The 21,105-nt window shown below is 36.8% G+C and overlaps 1 protein-coding gene across 1 annotated transcript in view; it reads left to right on the forward strand.

Annotated features, from left to right (window-relative positions):
• LOC145670345 (uncharacterized) overlaps positions 1–21,105 on the forward strand; it is a 99,607-nt gene that overhangs the window by 40,394 nt on the left and 38,108 nt on the right. Inside the window, exon 2 of the mRNA XM_081738900.1 lies at positions 18,055–18,165. Coding sequence (XP_081595026.1) covers positions 18,055–18,165 — 111 coding nt within the window. The remainder of the gene's footprint in view (positions 1–18,054; positions 18,166–21,105) is intronic.

Genomic DNA, 21,105 nt, shown 5'->3' on the forward strand with positions numbered 1-21,105 from the left:
AGGGGTTAATATGAATAAACTGTGTTCTGATGAGCAGGCCTACTTTATTACTAGAAAATAGTTTGCTGATGGTATGTAATGTTGGAGTTCTTTCAGATCAGTTTGCTTATCCTAGAGTCCCATTGATTATAGAGTTTGAAACTAGCTTCAAAAAGCATGTATCGATTTTAAGAGTTACTGGCAAGTTTTGATTCATTTCCAGTTCATGTGTTCTCATTTTACTAGTTGTAGTGTAATGTTTCTCTATATTCTGTATTATAAATTTTACATAACAACATTGCTATTATTATATAATTAGTTTAGCAGAATAATAATAAGCAACCATTTTTTCTAAGGCATAGGGATGAGCACGAGTCAAGCTAAAACTCTACTCGACTCGAATTCAAGTCGAGTTTCGAGTCAAGTCGAAGGTAATATCCTCGAGTCGAGTTCCGAACCGATTCAGTTTTTTGCGTCGAGTTTGAGAAATGGCTCGCTCGTTTTAACTCGTTTTGAAATCATGGCCTGATTACACTGGAAAACGAAAGCCATGAGAAATGTAAGCTAAACGGTAATATGGAATACTTTTAGTGTTGCTCACGAGAGGGGACACTGCTCGCATCTCGTCTCGTCTCGATAGCGTACCACAAGATTTTTTTTATAACAAGCTCAGCTCGGCTCGGCTCAACTGAGAAGATGGCTCGAGCCAGCTCACTTGGGGTAAACCATCGACTCGAGCTTGCTTGGTAGGGATGAGCCATCTGCTCGGTTCGGGTCAACTGAGCCGAGGGATCTAGCCGAGTTGGTTGGGTGAGCTATTGGCTCGGCTCACTTCTCGGTTCGGGTCGATAGTGAATGAGCTGTGAGCCGAGCTGCTCGAGTCGTTGACAATTTTAAACCCGAGCCGAGCAGTTTTGAATATATTTGGCCAGTGCCCTATAATTTTTAACAGTGTTTGGCTCGAGCCCGAATACTCAACCTAGACCTTCAACCCAAATTCAGAAGCTCGTGAACAATGTCCTTGACTCCTAGACTTCACTATTACCGAGGTTGGCAAACAACTAGTTTCTTAGTATTCAAATACAAACCGCCTATCTTTCATTTTTATATACAGTGTTCTTATAAATAATAATAATAATAATAATAATAATAATAATAATAATAATAATAATAATAATAATAATAATAGCGGTAGTAATAGTAGTACGGAAAATTGAAGTATTTTTTTTTTAGTTTTCAAGTTTCGGACCTAAAAGTAACGCGTTAATTTCCAAGTAAAGTAACAGTTACTTTTTTGGGGCAAGTAACGCGTTACTAACGCGTTACATTTTAAGAGAAAGTAAAGTAACTTGTAACGCGTTACATTTTTACAAGTAACTTACCCAACACTGCTCTGTAGACTGAATCTCATAGGCAATTTCGTTACTTTGTATTTGAGAGCTCATTGAATTATGGCTTGTGCAGATATTTTTGTAGCAAAGCTTTTATTCTAAAAGTTCGTTTATTATGTGTCTTACTGTTGCGTGATATTCAGTTATTTTTATTACAGTTATTTTCCTTAAAACATACAATAGAATACTTTCTACATAAGACTTTAGTGGAACGTTTTACTTTAAAATTTGGGTAGTTGCAGAGGTGTCTTGAAAGTATGGACCCCTTCCCCGAAATCCCTACTTTTAAGTAAGTTTTGCCTAATTTTAGGGCAACTTTAAAACTTTTAATACCATTATTATTATTATTATTATTATTATTATTATTATTATTATTATTATTATTATTATTATTATTATTATTATTATTATTATTATTGAACATTTGAGATCTCAATATTACGTCCTTTTAAAATGCAAATAAGCATACTGAAGATAAGAAAAATGAAAATATTTTTTTGGTCTCTCTATAAAGATGAATTGCCTTATAAGAGATAAATTTGAAAGGAAAAGAAGGGGGGAAAGATGTCAGCTCCTGGAGAACACGACAATCGAACCTTCGGATGCCTTAACAGAAAACTGAGTATAATTTGTCTTCATCACGATACATAGTAACGCCCTTTCTTTGGGTAAAAGACTTTGGATTATGTATTCGTTATATTGATATTTTAACAAAATATGCATAGAAATATAAAAAAGAATAGTTGAACAGAAAGTTACAAATTTTGGTTGAACAGATATATGAAACGTGTTGTTGGACCCAGGTTGGTCTATACTTTTTGTGTAATATTGGTGTCAGGAGTCACCCCCCTTAAACGTTGTCTTTGTTGTTTTGAAACACCCTATATATGGGCAAAAAGTGCATAGTTTCAGATCTAGGGCTGTTCAAAATCGCGAGAAAGCTAAATTTCAACAGGCTCTATTTCGAATTCCAGAAACTGTTGATTGTGGTCCTTATCAGCGTAAAGGAAGTTACGCATACAGCGTAACGCATACACAATTCAAAAATGCATATTACATCAATTTTCAATGGGTGTGCAGAGTATTCCGTGCAGGGTATAATTCTCAAATATCCTTTCAATAGAGTTTTCAGATATACCTTGATTTCAAGGAGAGTCCAACTGAGACAAGAGGTAAGTCTTGAAAACAACTGATATCCAGTGCATCGGAAGGAAGTCGGAAGTGTTAGGAACCCGCAGCTCCATGGTTTTTGTCTTCGGAATAACGTGTGATGCGATGTATTTCGTCACGGTATATTTCACGTTTTCTTCACTTATAAGCGTGAAAGGAAAAAAAATTCGCAGCTCTTTTTTCCGAGTACGCGAGACCGTGCTATTGACGTTTCTTAACACTTCCAACTTCGCACCAAAGGATTCCGTGTTACGGCTGCCAAGACATATCGTTTGCCTACTTTGAATCAATCATAAAGTCAAAGCATATCTCAAAATTGGTTGATGACATGTCTGGGAATTTCAACCTGCAGGAAATATTCATCACCCATTGAACATTAATGAAATATGCAATTTATGATTGTGTATGCATGACTTTTTACGCTGATAAGAACCGCCACTCACGATTTCTCGAATTCGAAATAGGGCCTCTTAAAATTTGTTTTTTCGCAATTTTGGACAGACATAGCTCTGAAACTATGCAATTTGTCCCACAAGTCAATAGGAACTTTTTGACTTATTTTGATGTGAGGAATCACCTCTTACAGTTTGTCGGTCTAGTTCATTAACACCCTACATATATATGGCCTATGGCCTAAAAGAGCGGATTATAGGATCCAAATTTGAACTACATAATGGCAGTTGATTTCACGAGACAATGGTAACATCAACTACAATCTAGGTACTAGACGTGTTCCACCATTGTTGGAGTGGGTCAGTGGGTCAAGTGAGTCGAGATTTCTGAGTGGGTCAGTGGGCCGTAGTTAACAGTATGTGACCCACTGTGACCCACCACCCACCGTAATCCACATTGGCCCACCACTCGTTATACCCACTGTGACCCACCACCCACCATGACCCATTGCGACCCACTACCCACCTTGACCCACCACCCATCATGATTTACTCTGACCCACCGACCAACTCTGCTCACTGCAATTGTAGACAGCATCTTCTGAACAGCATATTTTTCTTCACCCTCGACCCTAGCCATACATACTAAAACACTTTTCTGATTGGTTGCAGTTTGCGATTGTCCAAACCTTCTGGTGTCTTATAGTAGCAATAGGAGAAAATTGTCACTTTGTTGGAATTGAGGAACATTCAAGAAGCACTAGAGGTTAAATTTATATCATGGCAGTCAAGGTGGAACAAATCGAGCCCCGCGGGTCTTCTAACCCATTCCTACTAATACTACTACTCCTACTACTACTACTAATTATACAGTGGAATCATATAGCAAAACTGCACACGTAAGGTAAGTAAATCACTTTTTGGAGCATTATTTTTTTTTTATAAAAATAAAAAAGTCTTCAGTCCGGGTTTGAACCCACACCAAAAGCAATTATAATTATTAGCTCATTGCGCTACTACGCTCGCACACGAAGGTCACCATTAACAGCCATTTGATTTCTGCTATATTTATGGTACGTGGCGAGATACTGATAACCCCAACTAACCAAAACCGCGTATTTAGCTCCTATGAGTAGGGTCGATCGTGATTTAAAGATATGCTTCTGAACACTGGTGAATGTGTCTACTTTTTACTTTCAAGACCTCCATTTTCCTTTTTCATTTGTTTCCGTTTACTTACCTGAGATGAGTATCTCTAAGTGAAAAAATAAAACTTGAGCCATTTTTGGATATTGATATTTGTAATTGTAATAAGAGCAATAGGACTTATACTACTACTTGGCTTTCGAGACAGCCTGTGAGTTTTTAGAGGAGCTAACTACTAGAAAAAAATACATTTTTGAATCACTGTAATATATAAATTATATAAAAAATTGAATGTAACTATGTGTGCCTAATCATCACGGCCAAATGGCAGTCAAACGAAATGAACTTAATCCAAACTGGGATGTTACCATATTGCTTTCATTATAATAATTTCCTTAGGGATAGTGAGGATACGAATTTTTGCGAAAAAATTGAGTATCTCACAAGCCGTTCAACTTACGGAGCTGAAATTCTGTATATTAACTCTTTATTGAAAATTAACAGAACGGCTTCTAGCATTTTTTGAACTTCTCCTTTATGGGGAGGGGCAGCACTTTTTATATATGGTAAATTTATAGTGGGTTAGTTTGTAAAAATAATCGAAAATGATCGATATTACTCGTAGATGAGAAACAAACAATACAGTGTTTCGTATCATATATCCATATATGCTTACATGTGCTTTCTAGTATAATAATTGCTGAAGCTTGTTTATTATATGGAGCGCTTAGAGCACAGGGCAATCAACCCATAAAGTTTTGAGAAAAATAGACATAAAATTTGTAATGTAAGCTTCTGCACATTGATCTACTTCCCTTGATTTGGGGCTTTAATAATTTCATCCTTTTTTCCACTGAAAAGTATCGATAATTCAACAAGGAAATAATTAGACCATGATAATTGAAATTCATCGAATTTTACCGATAATAAACACTTTACCATTTTATATCGTAAAGGTCAGATCCATCGTTATTGTAACAGAGCAGTGCTTGAGCGATTGACCGTGGAAATTCAAACTCCGATTAGTTAGAATTTCCCAACCTGGTTTTATTATAGGTGTAAACTCTTTGTCGATAGAGAACAGGCCGTGGATCATGTGTCATGGTTGATGACGATGTGTTTTGGTGGGTCAGTGGTTCATGGTGGGTGGTTGTTCATGGTGGGTCGTGAGTCAGAGTGGATCACGGTGGGTGGTGGGTTAGTGGGTCAAGTTTTCATTGACTCACGACTCTGTTAACTGGTTTGGGTTTCGATTTAAGCTTGAAACAGAATTTGTCCGTTTATTTCAGAAAACGTAATTTGGTTGTTTTGTTTGAAAACAGACACTATATTGCCACTTTTCAGAATATTCGCGTATATTTTGGAAAAGTTCCAAATGATATGTAATGGTTTCGTTCTAGGTTAAGATATTATGAGTATGCTGTTTCACTTTTGAATAGAATTACAATTTCCCATGCTTTTTCTCTATATATTTTTTGTGAAAACATGTTAATGAGCAAAAGAAAATATAACTGTTTTCGGTTCGGATTGGTTTGGGTTAACAGGTTGAAAATGTAACCTTTACGTTTAATATCCGACGATTATATCTGTTAGGTTGAGGAAGACTATGATTAAACCAAGTGAATTATGATGTACGAATTGGTGGAATGATAAAGTGGAAGTGTCCGAGAAAACCCACGAGCATGATGTTGTCCGTCTCAAGCTTACTTGCCTTGGGAACAAACCAGGCACCCCACCTATCAGATAGTTCAGTTGGCGGGGTCTCAGTTTCGATTTCCGATGGGAGAACCTTTGAAATATTAAATGTCCTCTATGTATCTGTGTTCGTGTCCCTGTCGTTCAAGGTTACTGAAGATAACTGTAAAACGAGAATAACCGAATATAATAGAGATAAGTTACAGAGATACTTTCGGTGAATCAGAAAAAAGAGTGGTCTGAAGCTGCAGGTTGATTCGAATTACTCTTAAGACCACATTCTCCTTCATGTTCTTACGTGTTTATAAGTCTTTTTTTAAATTTAAATTTGAATTCTCTGGACTATAGTATTTTATCATGACTGAAATCAGTGTTTCATCGTTAATAAAATATTGGAATCCTAAACAGGTGCAATTTGCTACATAGGCGAGTGTTTCTTGACTCTTACTTAACATAGCAGTCTTAGGGTAGTCCCTTGAGCACTCGTTTCTTAATTTAGGGGACCACGGATTGTTTCCCTGTGAGGAAATTTAGAAAAAATTATCCTTTACAATGTTGATATTTCTGACGTATATTAACAAGAAAAATAGTCAATTTCTCTCGTTCTTACAAGTTAGAGTTGAAACGACTTCCTTCACAGGGAAAATACTGACAACATGACGTCACAGTCTACAATCTCGATTTGTACTCTCTGAATACTTGGCGTGTTTAGGAAACACTTCATGAATATATAAAGCATGAGTCATAAATGTGTCTGAAAAGTTATTTTTTCATTGTGGAATTGTTTCATTGTGGAAGTTCTTCCACTGTTACAAGAAATAATAATAATAATAATTTCGTTTTCCATTTCCAACACGTTCCGTATATCTGTTCAACCGAAATTTGTAAATAGGAACTATTCTTTTTATATGTGTATGCAAATTTTGTTAAAATATAAATATAACGAATACATAATCCAAAGTCTTTTACCCAAAGAAAGGGCGTTACTAGGTATCGTGATGAAGACAATTCTACTTAGTTTCTGTTAAGGCATCCGAAGGTTCGATTGTCGTATTGTCCAGGAGCTGACACCTTTCCCCCTTCTTTTCCTTTGAAAGTATCTCTTATAAGGCAATTCATCCTTATAAAGGGTCCAAAAAAATATTTTCATTTTTCTTAACTTCAGTATGCTTATTTGCATTTTAATAGGACTTAATATTGAGGTCTCAAATATTCAGTAATAATAATAATAATAATAATAATAATAATAATAATAATAATAATAATAATAATAATAATAATAATAATAATAATAATAATAATAATAATAATAATAATATAGAAGATAAATTCCGTACGAGGACAAACTGTATTAAAATCTATAAAATCGCCCCTAGCGTAGGCAAAAGTTACAAAATTGTCGGGATTGGATAGAAGTGTCAAGATCATCAGGACATACCCTCTGCATACGTCCCTATAACTAGCTAAATGTTAAACGGAATGTTTCCAGGCAAATTTCATGTAGAAAGTAGGGCTACTGAACTCTCAAGAGCTCTAAGAAAAGTTGTTTTTAAGTAATGGTTATGCCGGCTAAGCTACAGAAGACGTCGATGATGGGAATGAAAGAAATTTTGGAATAAAGAAAGTGGGAGGAAGCGGAACCCGGAGCAAACCTACACACACGTTGTTTGTCCAGCACAATGCCTACTCGGAAGAAGCTGGGTAGAACAGGGTGAACCATTCAATTCACAACATTTAATAATAATAATAATAATAATAATAATAATAATAATAATAATAATAATAATAATAATAATAATAATGGTATTAAAAGTTTTAAAGTTGCCCTAAAATTTGGCAAAACTTACTTAAAAATAGAGGTTTCGGGGAAGGGGTCCGTAACTTCAAGACACACCTCTGCAACTACGAAAATTTTAAACTAAAACGTTCCACTAGGGTTTCATGTAGAAAGTATTCTACTGTATGTTTTAAGGAAAATAACTGTAATAAAAATAACTGAATATCACGCAACAGTAAGACATATAATAAACGAATTTTTAGAATATGCAGACGTAATTATAAAAGCTTTGCTACAAAAATATCTGCACAGACCATAATTCAATGAGCTCTCAAATACAAAGTAACAAAATAGCCTATAAGATTCAGTCTACAGAGCAATTGCTACTTAAAGAATGGACATACACTATTTCGAGAATCGAGACAAGACGAGAAATGTTTACGATACTTTTCGTCTCGTCTCGATTCTCATCTCCAAAGCAAGACCATAATTTGAGTTAGCTTTGTCCCTCTCGAATGTAAAATGTTGATTCTCATGTGATTTTGTTTGTTTTAGAAACGAGATGAGAAATTCCTCTTCTCGTGGGCAACATCAAACAAAAACCGAAATATTCTTTCCAAATGTCACGTTTCTGCTTGTAATGGTATAAACTGACCGATAATTAGCTCCTAGCTTTTAATCTTCTACGAGATAATAATAATTATTACTAGTTTATTATTATTACTATTATTATTCCTGAAGATTTGATAGTTCAAGTATTGAAACGGTATCCGAGTATTCAAATATCTGAATACAATAAAATATATGTCAACACCGATCAATCGCCATCAAAATTCCTAAATTAAAAAAAAATGCCCGACGTGGATTCGAACAAATGCCTTGACCACTGAATCGCCATCACTACGTGATAAACGATTCATCAGGTTTCTTTGCCTCTGCTTGCAAAGTTGTATGTTATATTTCTTCGTTTCAGAACGTCTTTCGTATTTCTTTTATGATGATATAAGTGAATAATCTTCGGCAAAGTTTATATTAATAACTTGACTTGTTCTTAAACCTTTGGTTCACAAGTTTTTTTCTCCACATGAAACTACAGATATGACAGATTTAATTCTCATACTCTGCATTTGTTTCAAAGCAATCGCCATTACCTGGTCAAAGACTTATGTTCGCCACGATACATATTAACCGAGAGAAATTCATTTTCCGGAAGCGGAAATTTCACTTTAAGGATTTCGGAAACTTAGGGAATTCGGTAAAATTCTCGAATTCAGAAAAATTCTAGAACTCGGAAAGAATCCGGAATTTATAAAATTCCAGAATTCATAGAAACCCCGGAATTCGGAAAAATTCCGTTTTTTCCGAATTCCGGAGTATTTACGAAATCAGAAATTTCTAAATTCCGGAATTTTTCCAAAACCGGATTTTTACGAATCCGGAATTTTGCGAATTTCAGAATTTGTCCGTTTTTACTTTCAGGAGTCCGGAAAGTAAAAATTCCTGAATTGACCATCTCTAGTTTACACACAACCTTTCATAACACTAAACTAATAGCTCTCTACAAGCAAACAAGTAATGCAAAGCATTTTGTATCGTGCAATACGTCATGTATTGAAATCCGACAGCAGTTTCATTATCTAACCAGAAATTGCATGTTAGACAAACCACTGAATGTCTAAACTGCTTTCGTTAAATGCAAGTTGTAGTACTCACAGTTACATCCATTTGTGTCTATATGATCGGGTTAGTAAAGCTTTCTATATGATAGGGTTAGTAAGTCTTTCTCTCATCTCCCGTAAAGTTGTGATACGATCTACTACAGGATACAGAACTAATTATCAATTTAACTAAAGTTGTTGTATTACTACACATCTGCTTCCGCCTCTGTCAAGTCTGGTGATCTCGTTGACGCAACATGTTTGCTTTCTATACCCCTTTCTTCGTTTACTGAACTAAACAGTAACTATTCTGAGTTATATTACTGCGCATGCGTCATAGATAAATATTTCTACTGATGTCAATAGTTTCCGTTTTGTTCAAGCAATGTTCTTTTTCTTATTCCCAGCATGACCCTTTTATTACATTATATCTTGAGCATGTAGGTCTAAATACCTCATGTATTACATAGCATGAAGGTTTAAATACTACATGTAAGAACATTGTCGACTTCCAGCAAAGAAGGAACACGTGATCATAGTATACAACCCACGGAAATGATAGCTGTTAATGCAGTGGTTGTAATCCCTAACGACACAGTGAGTGAGTGGACAAAGCACTGGCTTTTCGAGCCGGCCACCCGACTTCGAAACTATCTTGGCTTGATTTTTATCCATTTGAAAAAAAGTATTTGTTTCTTTTCGCCACAGGTAGTCACTCCTTTCGTATTTTTCGTCGTCCTTCACAGTTAAAATAACTGTCTATTCTTATTCTTTCTAAGTATGATGGATCTTCTCTTTGGTTTCATGTCAAACATGCACACGTAATGAAAAGACCCTGTTGTTGATAATAATAATAATATTAAATATTACTAGCTAACTCGTGCGTATATTTCGCATATTTCGATAATTTTATGTTATTATGTGAAAATAAGTAAGGCTGGCTGGCGACCCCTCATATTTTTTTCCGATGCGCCTTATGGGTCCACGGTGTCCAACTTTGATCCCATCCCACTATCACCTCCTGTTCTCTCGATATAAGTTATCGACATTTTGCCTAAAGACGGCTCTGCCGTGGACCCATGACTCCCCATGACAATGACTCTTTTTCTTTTCGCATTGAAATCGCTTATTTTTATGAGTACTATGAGTGCATACTGCCTAACATTGCTCCCATCCCACTATCACCTCCTGTTCTTTCGATATAAGTTATCGACATTTTGCCTAAAGTGGACTCTGCCGTGGCCCCATGACTCCTCATGACTATGCCGCTTCGTTCTTTCTGCATTGAAATAGCTTATTTTTATGAGTACTATGAGTGCATACTGTCCAACATTGCTCCCATCACTCTACCTTTCCCCGTTCTCTCGATATAAATTGCTAATATTTTGCTTATAAGGGATATATGGCGTTTCAATCATTATAGTGGAGTAGGGTAACGTCACGAGATAGGGGAATCTTGCAAATCATGATACAAACATGCCACTTAGTAATGTAGTAGATATATACCTAAGAATGAAATTTAGATGTAGACCCCAAAAAATCAAACCCGTTATTTGCCCCTGTGACGTCATCGTACAACATGGCTGACATGGGCATTACAGAAACACAGTAAAGACACATAAACAGTTGATTACAAACGATACATTCTATATTTTGATGGATGAACTGAATTATGTATTGATTAAAGTCTTCCCCATTGCTATAATAGAAAAAAAAGTATCACTATATAACGAGTATTAAGCAGAGGCGGCTCGCGAGGAAAGTCACACAGGTAAGATTTGGATTTTTCTATTAAAACTAAAAGATGGAAACTTTCCTAATTTACTGATTGTTATATATAACAATTATTATATTAATTAACTTTTTTACTTAATTTGAAGAGAAAAAATAATGTTTACCGGTGCAACTTCCCTCACAAGCCGCCTCTGGTATCAAGATTATCAAAAGTGTGCAGATTACACGATATTTCTTTCCTCTAACATTAACATACGTCTGTCACTCACAGATCACTAATTTCCATTGAAAGTATTTGTTTGACACTGACCATCGCACACACACAATGGTGTGCAGGGAAGAGATAATTTAGCACATTTACATGCACGCGAATACAGTAATTTACACCTACAGTGAACAAGCTCTTGGCAGTGTTCAGACATTTGTTTCAGTAAAGACCATAAAGGTGAGTATGAAGCACCAGTATGAGTTTGCTTGCCAAGCTTCCCAGGCTGTTTTCTTCCCACGTCCTGCAAAGGCTGATACCGTATCGCAGCCAGCGAATGCGTGCCAGGATGGAATTGAATTGCAAATCTTGGTTTCAAGTGCTTTTGCATACTCATGGACAGGAAGATATTTTCGATTCCTTCCAACTCCGTAATCAATCCATAGATGAGACAGGGTTAGGTTGGGAAAGGCATGTAAAGCTAGCACCACCACATCAGAATCAACTGTTCTGATGATAATCGATTTGTGACCAGAATCACTGACCTGTTTGGCATGCAGAAGTAGTCGCGTATCGGCTTCTTCATGTGTACATGGTGCGAGTTTGGAAACATCAACATTGGGCGTGCTCCATATGCCAGTGTCTTTAGTGCAGACCCCAGTCTTGCCTTCTGGTGTGTCAATATTTGACAAGAAGTCTGCAATGAGTTGGAATAACCCTTGTTTGTTGTCTTCATTATGCAGAAACATGGTCCAATTTTTAGGAATCCGAGTAGAGTCGCCAACTCGTACTCATGGCGAAATCCCTCGTTTTCGACGCTCTTCACTTTTCAGGCTGCCTGATAGATAGCGGTCAAAAACAAAGTCCACTCTAGTTTTGTCTGTGAGGATTGATAATATATATGGTTTCACTTTCGTATCAAAGTAATCTCGAAAGGTTTCTGTAGGAGATGGTTTCAACATATGTATGACAGCAGAACCATCAAGTATCACACATGAGGCCTGGGGAGCATTATGCTGGGAATCTCCGAACTTTTCCAGACACGTAACAACATCTGACTTAGTTCCCTTGCGAATGAAACCATCATCAGAAAGTGATGGAGGATACTCCAAATTTTCATGAGCGAAGAAGTCAGAAAGATCGCCTTGTCGGCTCTGACAAGCAATAAACATTCGGCTGAAAAGAGAACAATCATTTTTCATGATATTAACCTTGCGGTGTGCGGCAGTGGTCTTTGTGATTTGTTTGGGGTGGAGGGCAAGATTATTTCGATGAATTGGTTCAAAAATTGATTTACTGCACTGCATTATGCGTTCTTTTTTCAAGCTGTCGTACTGGTCTCTGCCGAGGTTTTCAGCATTGTACACTGATGCAACTGCATCTTCGCCCATAACGACGTCAGACACTATGCTTACAAGGTCAGTGCCGTCTTGCGTGAAAGGATTTCTGTCGTCTTCTGAAAATGTACACACTAGTCTTGAGACGTCTTTTACAAATTGTTTATTGGCAGCCACAGTGTCTTCGTGATGTGTCTGACAATCACCTTCATCAAGTAACAACCTGTATTCTTCTTCAAAATTGGAAATGAGATTGGCAATAACTGGACCAGACACTATCCACTTCAAGAGCGCTTTAGGATTGTCAATTATTCCAACTGCTCCACTTTCAGACTTGATGACTTTGTTCATTGTTCATGTATTTGATCATGACCCATACAAGAATGGGGACGACTTGTCTTAGTACCAACGAAACCTCCTCGCACAAACTCTTCATAAATGATAGGATGTCTGCAACTGAGCTCCTGTAATGACTTAACAAATATTGGCATCCAACGTGCGTAGTGCGTGTGGTCCAAGGCGAACATCCAGGGGGACAACTCTGATAGGGAACTGATGTAGAGTTCAAAATCTGCAGAACGCAAGCTGTGCAAGAGTCTAAAGAGAAGCATTTCAAGTTCCAATACTGTGTACCAGTATTTAAACTGAACGGATTCATTCTGTCTAATTTTAACCCACTCCAATTCTTTGGGGACATTCAGGCGATGCACACTCTGAGTATGTTTTCTTCAGCATTATGTATAGGGCTGCAGATGTCACTTCGTGAACATATCTCGCTCGCTTCACGTGGAATCCATGTAAGCAATTATCTGCTTTTCCATCAGTGGTTACGCCTGCTTCCACTAGAAGATTAGTCCACCCACTCTCAGTCAACCAGTTACCCAACATTTCTACGGTTGCCATTTCAATATGAAGTGGACCTATCATAACTACCATCTTGTTTTCCCCATACTGAAGAGGCTGGGACCACTGAACTTGCTTCGCTACAGCAAAAACGGGTTGATCACAGGTAACCACGGGGACTTCGGAAGGATTAAGTGATGACACAGTCTGAATGATTATGTCAAAGCAATGACGAATCATGGCAGGCGAGTTTATGGAGTCTGGCAACAAGGGTAGTAGAACACATCGACTTGTAGGTTGAATCTTACCACGAAGTTGCTGGAAATGGAAAGCTGCCCAGGTAATATGTTCTTCGGAAATACTGCCGTTCTCTGTCAATAATCTCGATTGCTTTCAACCACATATTTGATAAAATATCTTCCTGTAGCGGTAATTCAACACTATTAACGGTAGAAAGAGGCACATATGATTTCAGCATTGACATCTGAGGAACATTTGTGAACCATGCAGGCAAGTCACCTTCGCATTTGCGGGACCACTTGTTAATTATAACCCCAGTATCGCTGCGAGGATAAGATGGCTGAATTATAGATATCCCTATGCCGTGAAATGCTTGCGTAGATGTTGCTGACGACGGGTTGTGATCGATATTATCTATGTCAGCACAAGTAAAAATGCCTGCTTGAAGGTTATCTTGATGTACTCTCTTCTTAGTTTCAAATTGTTCACACAGTGCATTGGTCATGGTGGCCGATACCTCCCGAACTCGATCATATGATACACTCACAGCTACTTTATTCAGTCTATCTATAATCCCTCTGTTCCGCGTTTTTGAATGGATCATTAATCCAATGTACAGGGGCAGGGGAGTCTCGCTAGATAGTGGATGGCGTACATTTCCCTGTCCTTGCTTTCTTTCTCGTCTCACTGTGTTAAATCGGAGTAACTGAGACACTGACAGCGCAGCACGGCTTACATCAACAGTTTCTTCATTTGGAATATTAGGACCTTCAACTATCATCCGTACAAGTGTTACTAGTGATTTTGGAATTGATTGCTCCTGGCAAGCTATGGTAAAATGCCCATTGACTTGTGGGAAAGCTTTAAACATGTGCTTCCGCACGATGGATGCAGCCCTAGCCAAACACATTCCATCATCTTCTGTATTCTGTAAGCAAGCACCGTAAATCAATTCTGCAATGTCTCCCTCATTCAGATATATACCTGGACTTTTGACTATTATAGTTCCATTACTTGAGGTCCAGGTAGTCCGCCCATTTCCAACAATTTTTCTCTTTACCTTTCTTTATTTCTGCAATAATAACGGAGTTGGCCGATTTCAACAGACTTTTGTTTCACCCTGTATAATACTAATTACAGCATTCAGTGACAAAAAATGTACCTTTTATTAGCAAATATGAGTAATAGGAATTCAAAATTTGATGTGAATCGTTTGTAATCACAGTTTTATAAGATTTTACTGTGAGAAACGGAGTTTCTGTAATGTCCGGGTGGCCATGTTGTATGATGACGTCACAGGGGCAAATAAAGGGTTTGATGTTTGGGGTCTACATCTAAATTTTATCCTTAGGTACTGTTCTACCACGTCACCAAATGGCATGTTTGTATCAAGATTTGCAAGATTCTTCGGTTACCCTACCCCACTATTACTTTTGATGAAGAATTGAAGAAGATACGCGTATTGCGTTGTCACAAACAACACATTTTCGTAATATATAATAATAATATACATACTACTACTACTACTACTACTACTACTACTACTACTAATAATAATAATAATAATAATAATAATAATAATAATTATTATTATTATTATTATTATTATTATTATTATTATTATTATTATTATTATTATTTTACTTACCACTAATGTTACCAACAACTATTTGCAATGCAATGTGTTACTGAAAAGCAAATCAAATAACACTCCTCGCCATTCACGCTCCCGAACTCGAAATACATGATTCACAGTTCTCTGTGTTAGGGGAAAGCACATTTATTATATTATTCTTTGAAAAAACACGTTTCATAAGTTACTTCATTTTCAATGTGTAACTTCATATCATCACAAACAATCGTCTTGTTCCGATAGGAAAATATCCCCCTGCAAAAAAATCGACAGTAGCGAAAGGGTGTGAACCTCCTTTAGGTGATTAATCGTGTTCAATATTTCAATAAAAAAGGATAAGTCCCTGCACACAAATATTTCAGTAAAGGAAGAAAAGTCACTCAAACATTGTGAATACCCATTTATGGGCGAAATTTGGTTCCCTTGGAATTTTTAAAAGTTTGAAAGGCCGCCATTTGAATATTTTCATCTGATTCTTCTGGCTAACGAACTCATTCAAGATATTTCAACAATTAATGTTTCTGTCAAATTTGGTCTCAATCCGCTGAAAATTACGGTGATTATGGCATTCACAAAAAGCGTTATATATATATATATATATATATATATATATATATATATATATATATATATATATATATATATATATATATGTATGCGCTTTATGCGATAGATAGACACACACAAACGCACACACACACACACAGAGAGAGAGAGAGAGAGAGAGGAACTCTTTCGAACTGAAAGTGATTTTTGACTCAGAGGGTGATGATCGGCAAAGGTGCCTCGCACCCTTCTCCCTTCTCGCACCCGTGCTGGGTCAGAGCTAAACCGGGCCTGTTTGCAAAACATATTGACCAACCTAACGTAAACACAAGCCTCAAAGTACTCAACGTAGAAATCGTAGTCGAGAGATTTAAGGCATGTAGTGATTGAATTTTTAATGACCATGAGTATGGGTTCGAACCTCTCCACTTCCATTTTTTTTACTTTTTGCAGCTACGTCGGAACGTAAAATTTTTATTCTTTACCAGTGGTGCCCCCCCCCTGATGTCCATGACGCACCCCCCCCCCCAATTGTCTATCCGTAGGTGTTCTTCCATGAAAAAAAAATCTTTTCGATTAATTTTACACACCCTCAAACATATTTATATAGATTTTTAACCCACCCCAAATATTTCAGCGACGCAGTTTGCGTCATAGCCCCCCTTGTGGGCATCCCTGTCTTTACTAATTACAAATGGCGTTTACTTTGAAAATAAGAGGAATTTTTGTGGCATTTGTTCGGATATTCTTCTCTTTGGAAATGAAGACAAGAATAAAACAATACGCAAAGACAAAAAGTATTATCATTACTAAACATTACCAATAATAATTGCTAAGAAAGACTAAATACGACCTCTTTTACCATCTCTCATGAGCTGTATGCATTATTTACATTTTTTAAAAAAAATCTCATGGCGGAGGGTTCGAACTGACGTCCCTTGCATTTGTAAGCCAGCACCTTAACCACTACACCAAAATCATTGCTTGGTAAACGTTTAGTTGTCGGCGTATTTGCTGGAATTTGTGTTTTATGCTCCCACTTCGAAAAGTTTTACTCTTTTTTTCTCCGTTTAGCAGCTGTTTCTGGCTTTCTCTTTCGGTGTCGTTCTTTATTTATACTGTTCACTATTCGTATTTACAGCTTGTGCCCCTCTGCAATGTCTTATTCAGATTAGACTTTTCTTCTTGTCCCTCAGTAAACATTTGCTTGATTTAATTCTCATATTTTCCATGGATGGAGCGCAGGAATGCCAGACTCAAAAAAAAAAAAAAAAAAAAAAAACAGGTGTACATTTACTTCCTGACAGACCGTACATGGAAATGAAAAATCTAGCTCAGAAAGGGATGAGTGGAAAGCTACGGCAAAACAATTCATTGATTAGGAACATGAGAAGACATCTTTTGCTACTTGGTCCGTATATTTGAATCGTGGTCTTCTTGGGGAAGTTACCTCTCTGCTATTCCCTCCATAGCTATTAGCATAATTCTTCCATATCTCATAATGTGGTCAATCATTCTATCTCTTCTTTTTCAAAGTGACTTCAGTTACATTCGATACCTTACGTACCGTTCTAATTTTCAACATTTTTCTGTAATGCTATGTTTCCAAGGCTTCTATTCTCCGCTTTTCTTCTTGTTCTAGAGTCTATGTCTCACATCTATACAACGTCAAACTTCACATATGCTTTCATCAGTATCTTCCTAAGCTGTGTGTCAATATATTTAGTCAGAAGGCTTTGTTCTTCCTCAAACGCCTAGATAAATCTTCGAAATTATTGATGAAACCTAACCTCAAAATATGATATACTATAGTAATCTGATCATCAAACGCCGGTATATACTAGAAATAGTTAGTGAAATACATACAACATATGAAGTAATCTAATCTAGCCTAAGAACAGAAGCGGACGAAGGCAAAATTTTCACCCGGGCAAAGTAACATTTTGGCTCCCCCTAGTCCTAGCCTATATATTACATTTTATTACAGTGATTTTAATATGTTAAACCCAGTGGCGGATCTAGCCCGGGGGGCATAGGCCCCCCAGTGTTTTAAGTGACAAAAATAATTTAAGCTATTACTTATGTATTTTTGAAAGTTTATAGTAAACTCATGATGTATCTATCATAGTCTGGGTTTTGACTGTCCTTGGTCCGCCCCTGCCTAAGAAATAAAGTCTGATTAAAATTTTGTAGTTTTAAATTGTTTCATTATGGTTTCCTGCAATGAAGTAAATCTATATGTAACACTAAAAGTATTCCAATTCTTTACATTTCTTCTTCTTCTTTTTTTTTTTTTATTCTGTTACAGATAAACTAACTTACCTTAGTAGTAGGGAAATCAAACGACTCTTGACTCTAAACAGTCAAGCAGAGAAAGCGCTGGCTGATGTTGTTCATATATTTCATCAGTACGTTCACAGTAAGTAATAAATAATCTACAGTGCTAATTCTTTATCTAAGAGCCAAGCAATCCCTTACTTTTCTATCGTGTTTTCTTTTCAATGTGTCAGAAAATAACTTTAGTTTCGTAGTTACATGTACTTAATTTTTCACACTTAAAAATGCATGTATAAAGAGGTGGTTTGGTGTTTTAATGTCCCTTTTATCACTGAGACTTTATGAATCGTGCACCTATAATTCAATCTGGGATCCGGACGTGAGGTACCACCGGGAATCTAAAAGAGCGTACACTAACCATATACCCATGACAGCGTTCATGTATAAAGAGTGATTTGAAAAAATAGAAACTTTTTATAATAGATTCATATACAGATGGTTATCGAACCTGAAGAAAATGAAACTTGCCTGATTGATAACGGTATGGGACCACCGTTAGCCTGGCGAATATCCTTGATTCGTCGTGGGATGGAGAAATGGTTTTCAGAATAAAATGGTACTTTTCCCTATGCACCGCAGCATTAAATGCCATCAGTGAGGAAGTCCGGAGTCTGAACCTCAGAATGAGTCACAGCTGTTTAATAATGTTGAGGTCTGGAAGTTGGGCGGACCAGGAGAGATTCTAGTTCACCTCGATGCTCATGAACTCGCGCCTCAACAGCACCAGCAGTGTAAATTAGTGCATTGTCATTTTGGACAATTGTGTCATTTGCCCGAAACAATACCTAAATCATAGGATGCATGGTTATTAAATAAAATATTCACGTTATTGCTGGCAGTAATGCGTCCTGTGAACATAATCACAAGATCCTCGAAATATCAGGAAATTGTCGTCGAAAGCATCACAAAGCTGCATCCATGGTTCACAGTGGGGGATAACATTTCGAACCATAAGCTTCTTTGAAAATCTGCTATACCTAAATGCGATCTGTTGTTGGAAATAAGGTAGAAGAGGCATTATTATTGCAGAAAACTGTTCTAGGTCCTGATTGAGTTCCACATTTACTTTTGCAGCACTTGCTCTATGGTCCTTGGTGAAAATCATCTTCAATCCTCAGTGATCCCTAATACTGAGGGTTTTCTTTCGTCCGCTATTATTCCTTGTAGATTTGTTCTGATATGAGTTCTATAGGCCGTCTTTATTTTGGATATTGTTCCGCTTGCCACATTTAACCTTAGATGCACTTGCGTCAACTAACCACGCACTCATAATTTGGCCTCTTTGAAATTCAAATAGGTCTCCCATTTTGCAACGTCACCTTTTGTCCAGTTCCATATCTAACTTCTTGTATCTTACGAATACTTTTCTCCTGAATATTGTTTCAACTGAATACCAACTTAGATGTGCATCAGATTGGATCTGAGAGGATGTCTTTTTCAGCGAGAAGCTTCGAGTTCTTTAAATTATTTCGAAATCTTTCCTTAATTATGGTATAACTTATATAAAGTTTTCAAAATATATTAAAAGGATGGTCATCATATTTTCCAACCAAGTATACCAAGCAACGCTGATAAGGTAATTACAACTTTGTGGGGCAATTGTGAAAGGTTAGGTGAAACATGAAATCTAAGACCTGGTCAAAGTTACAGCCCACACTAAAGTTCCAAGCTATAGTCTCTTATACTAAAGTTCAATTAAAACAGGGATTCGGTAACGAGTTTCTGCTCCTTTAACCTTAAGAGCCTGCCTTAGTAAAAATAATACGAAATTTACCATTTTCTTTTGCTTGATTATTCATCAGTGAAAGGAGATAATGAAATGCAAGTTACCACAATCATAGATAATGCTATTCTACAACAGAAAATATGAACCTGAAGAATGTTCAGTGTTGCAATCCATAGAAATTACAGTGTTGCCAGAAAAACAATTTCCCTAAAATCTAAGTTAAGACAGCAAATAGAGGAATGAACTCAACTGCATCTGATTACGTATCATGTTGTTTTGGTTTCTGTTGAACTACTTTTTAATTGACATTATTATTTAGTTTTAACAGCTATATGTTAAAATTATTTTGTTTATTACAAACTAAATACAACTATTATTTAAAAACTAGTTCACACGAAACCAAAACAATATGATACGTAACCAAATGCAGTTGAGTTTGTTCCTCTACTCGCTGCCTTAACTTAGATTTTAGGGAAATTGTTCTTCTAGAAACACTGTAATTTCTATGGATTGCAACACTGAACATTCTTCAGGTTCATATTTTCTGTTGTAGAATAGCATTATCAATGATTGTGGTGACTTGCATTTTATTATCTCCTTTCACTGATGAATAAATAAGCAAAAGAAAAATGGTAAATTTTGTATTATTTTTAGTAAGGCAGGCTCTAACCTTAAGAAAGGCTGTCACATGACGAGGCTTGGCTTCAACTAATATACGAAACTGTTTGCCAAATATCTTCCAGAATTATCCATAAACCAGGTGGCGAATGACATGCTTGAATTTTTTTTTTTTTTAAAGAATGTCCCAGATATGTCTAATGAAATTTAATTCCGGGGTTCTAGGAGGCAATTTCAGCGAGGAGAAATCAATGAGATTCTTTTCGAACCAAGTAGTAATCAACCGGGATCTGTGAGAGGACAATTGTCCTGTTGTTATACCTCATTTCCATCTTCATGGCAGAATTGTCCTGTTGTTATACCTCATTTCCATCTTCATGGCAGAAAAGCGTGAAGAGATCTACGTGCTTTGATACAGTAAGGGTGTATAATACAAATTCGAAAGTTCCAAATATAGCCAAGAGAAAACTCCAGAGCTCAGATTATCTCGAAACAGCCATGACGTTGTGCAGTTTCAACCTGTCACGCTGAATCCATGCGTTCGTTGGGCTTGCACCACTTTCGTAGCCTATCATTAGCATGTAGTTGGAATTGAGACTCATCGCTCCATGCTGCTTACTTTCAATTGTCGATGGTCCAGACACAAACTTCTTTGGCCCTTCAAAACGTTGGGCGAGG

This window comes from Thermobia domestica, chromosome 14 (assembly GCF_964235325.1).
Source record: "Thermobia domestica chromosome 14, izTheDome1.hap1.1, whole genome shotgun sequence".
Lineage (NCBI taxonomy): Eukaryota > Metazoa > Arthropoda > Insecta > Zygentoma > Lepismatidae > Thermobia > Thermobia domestica.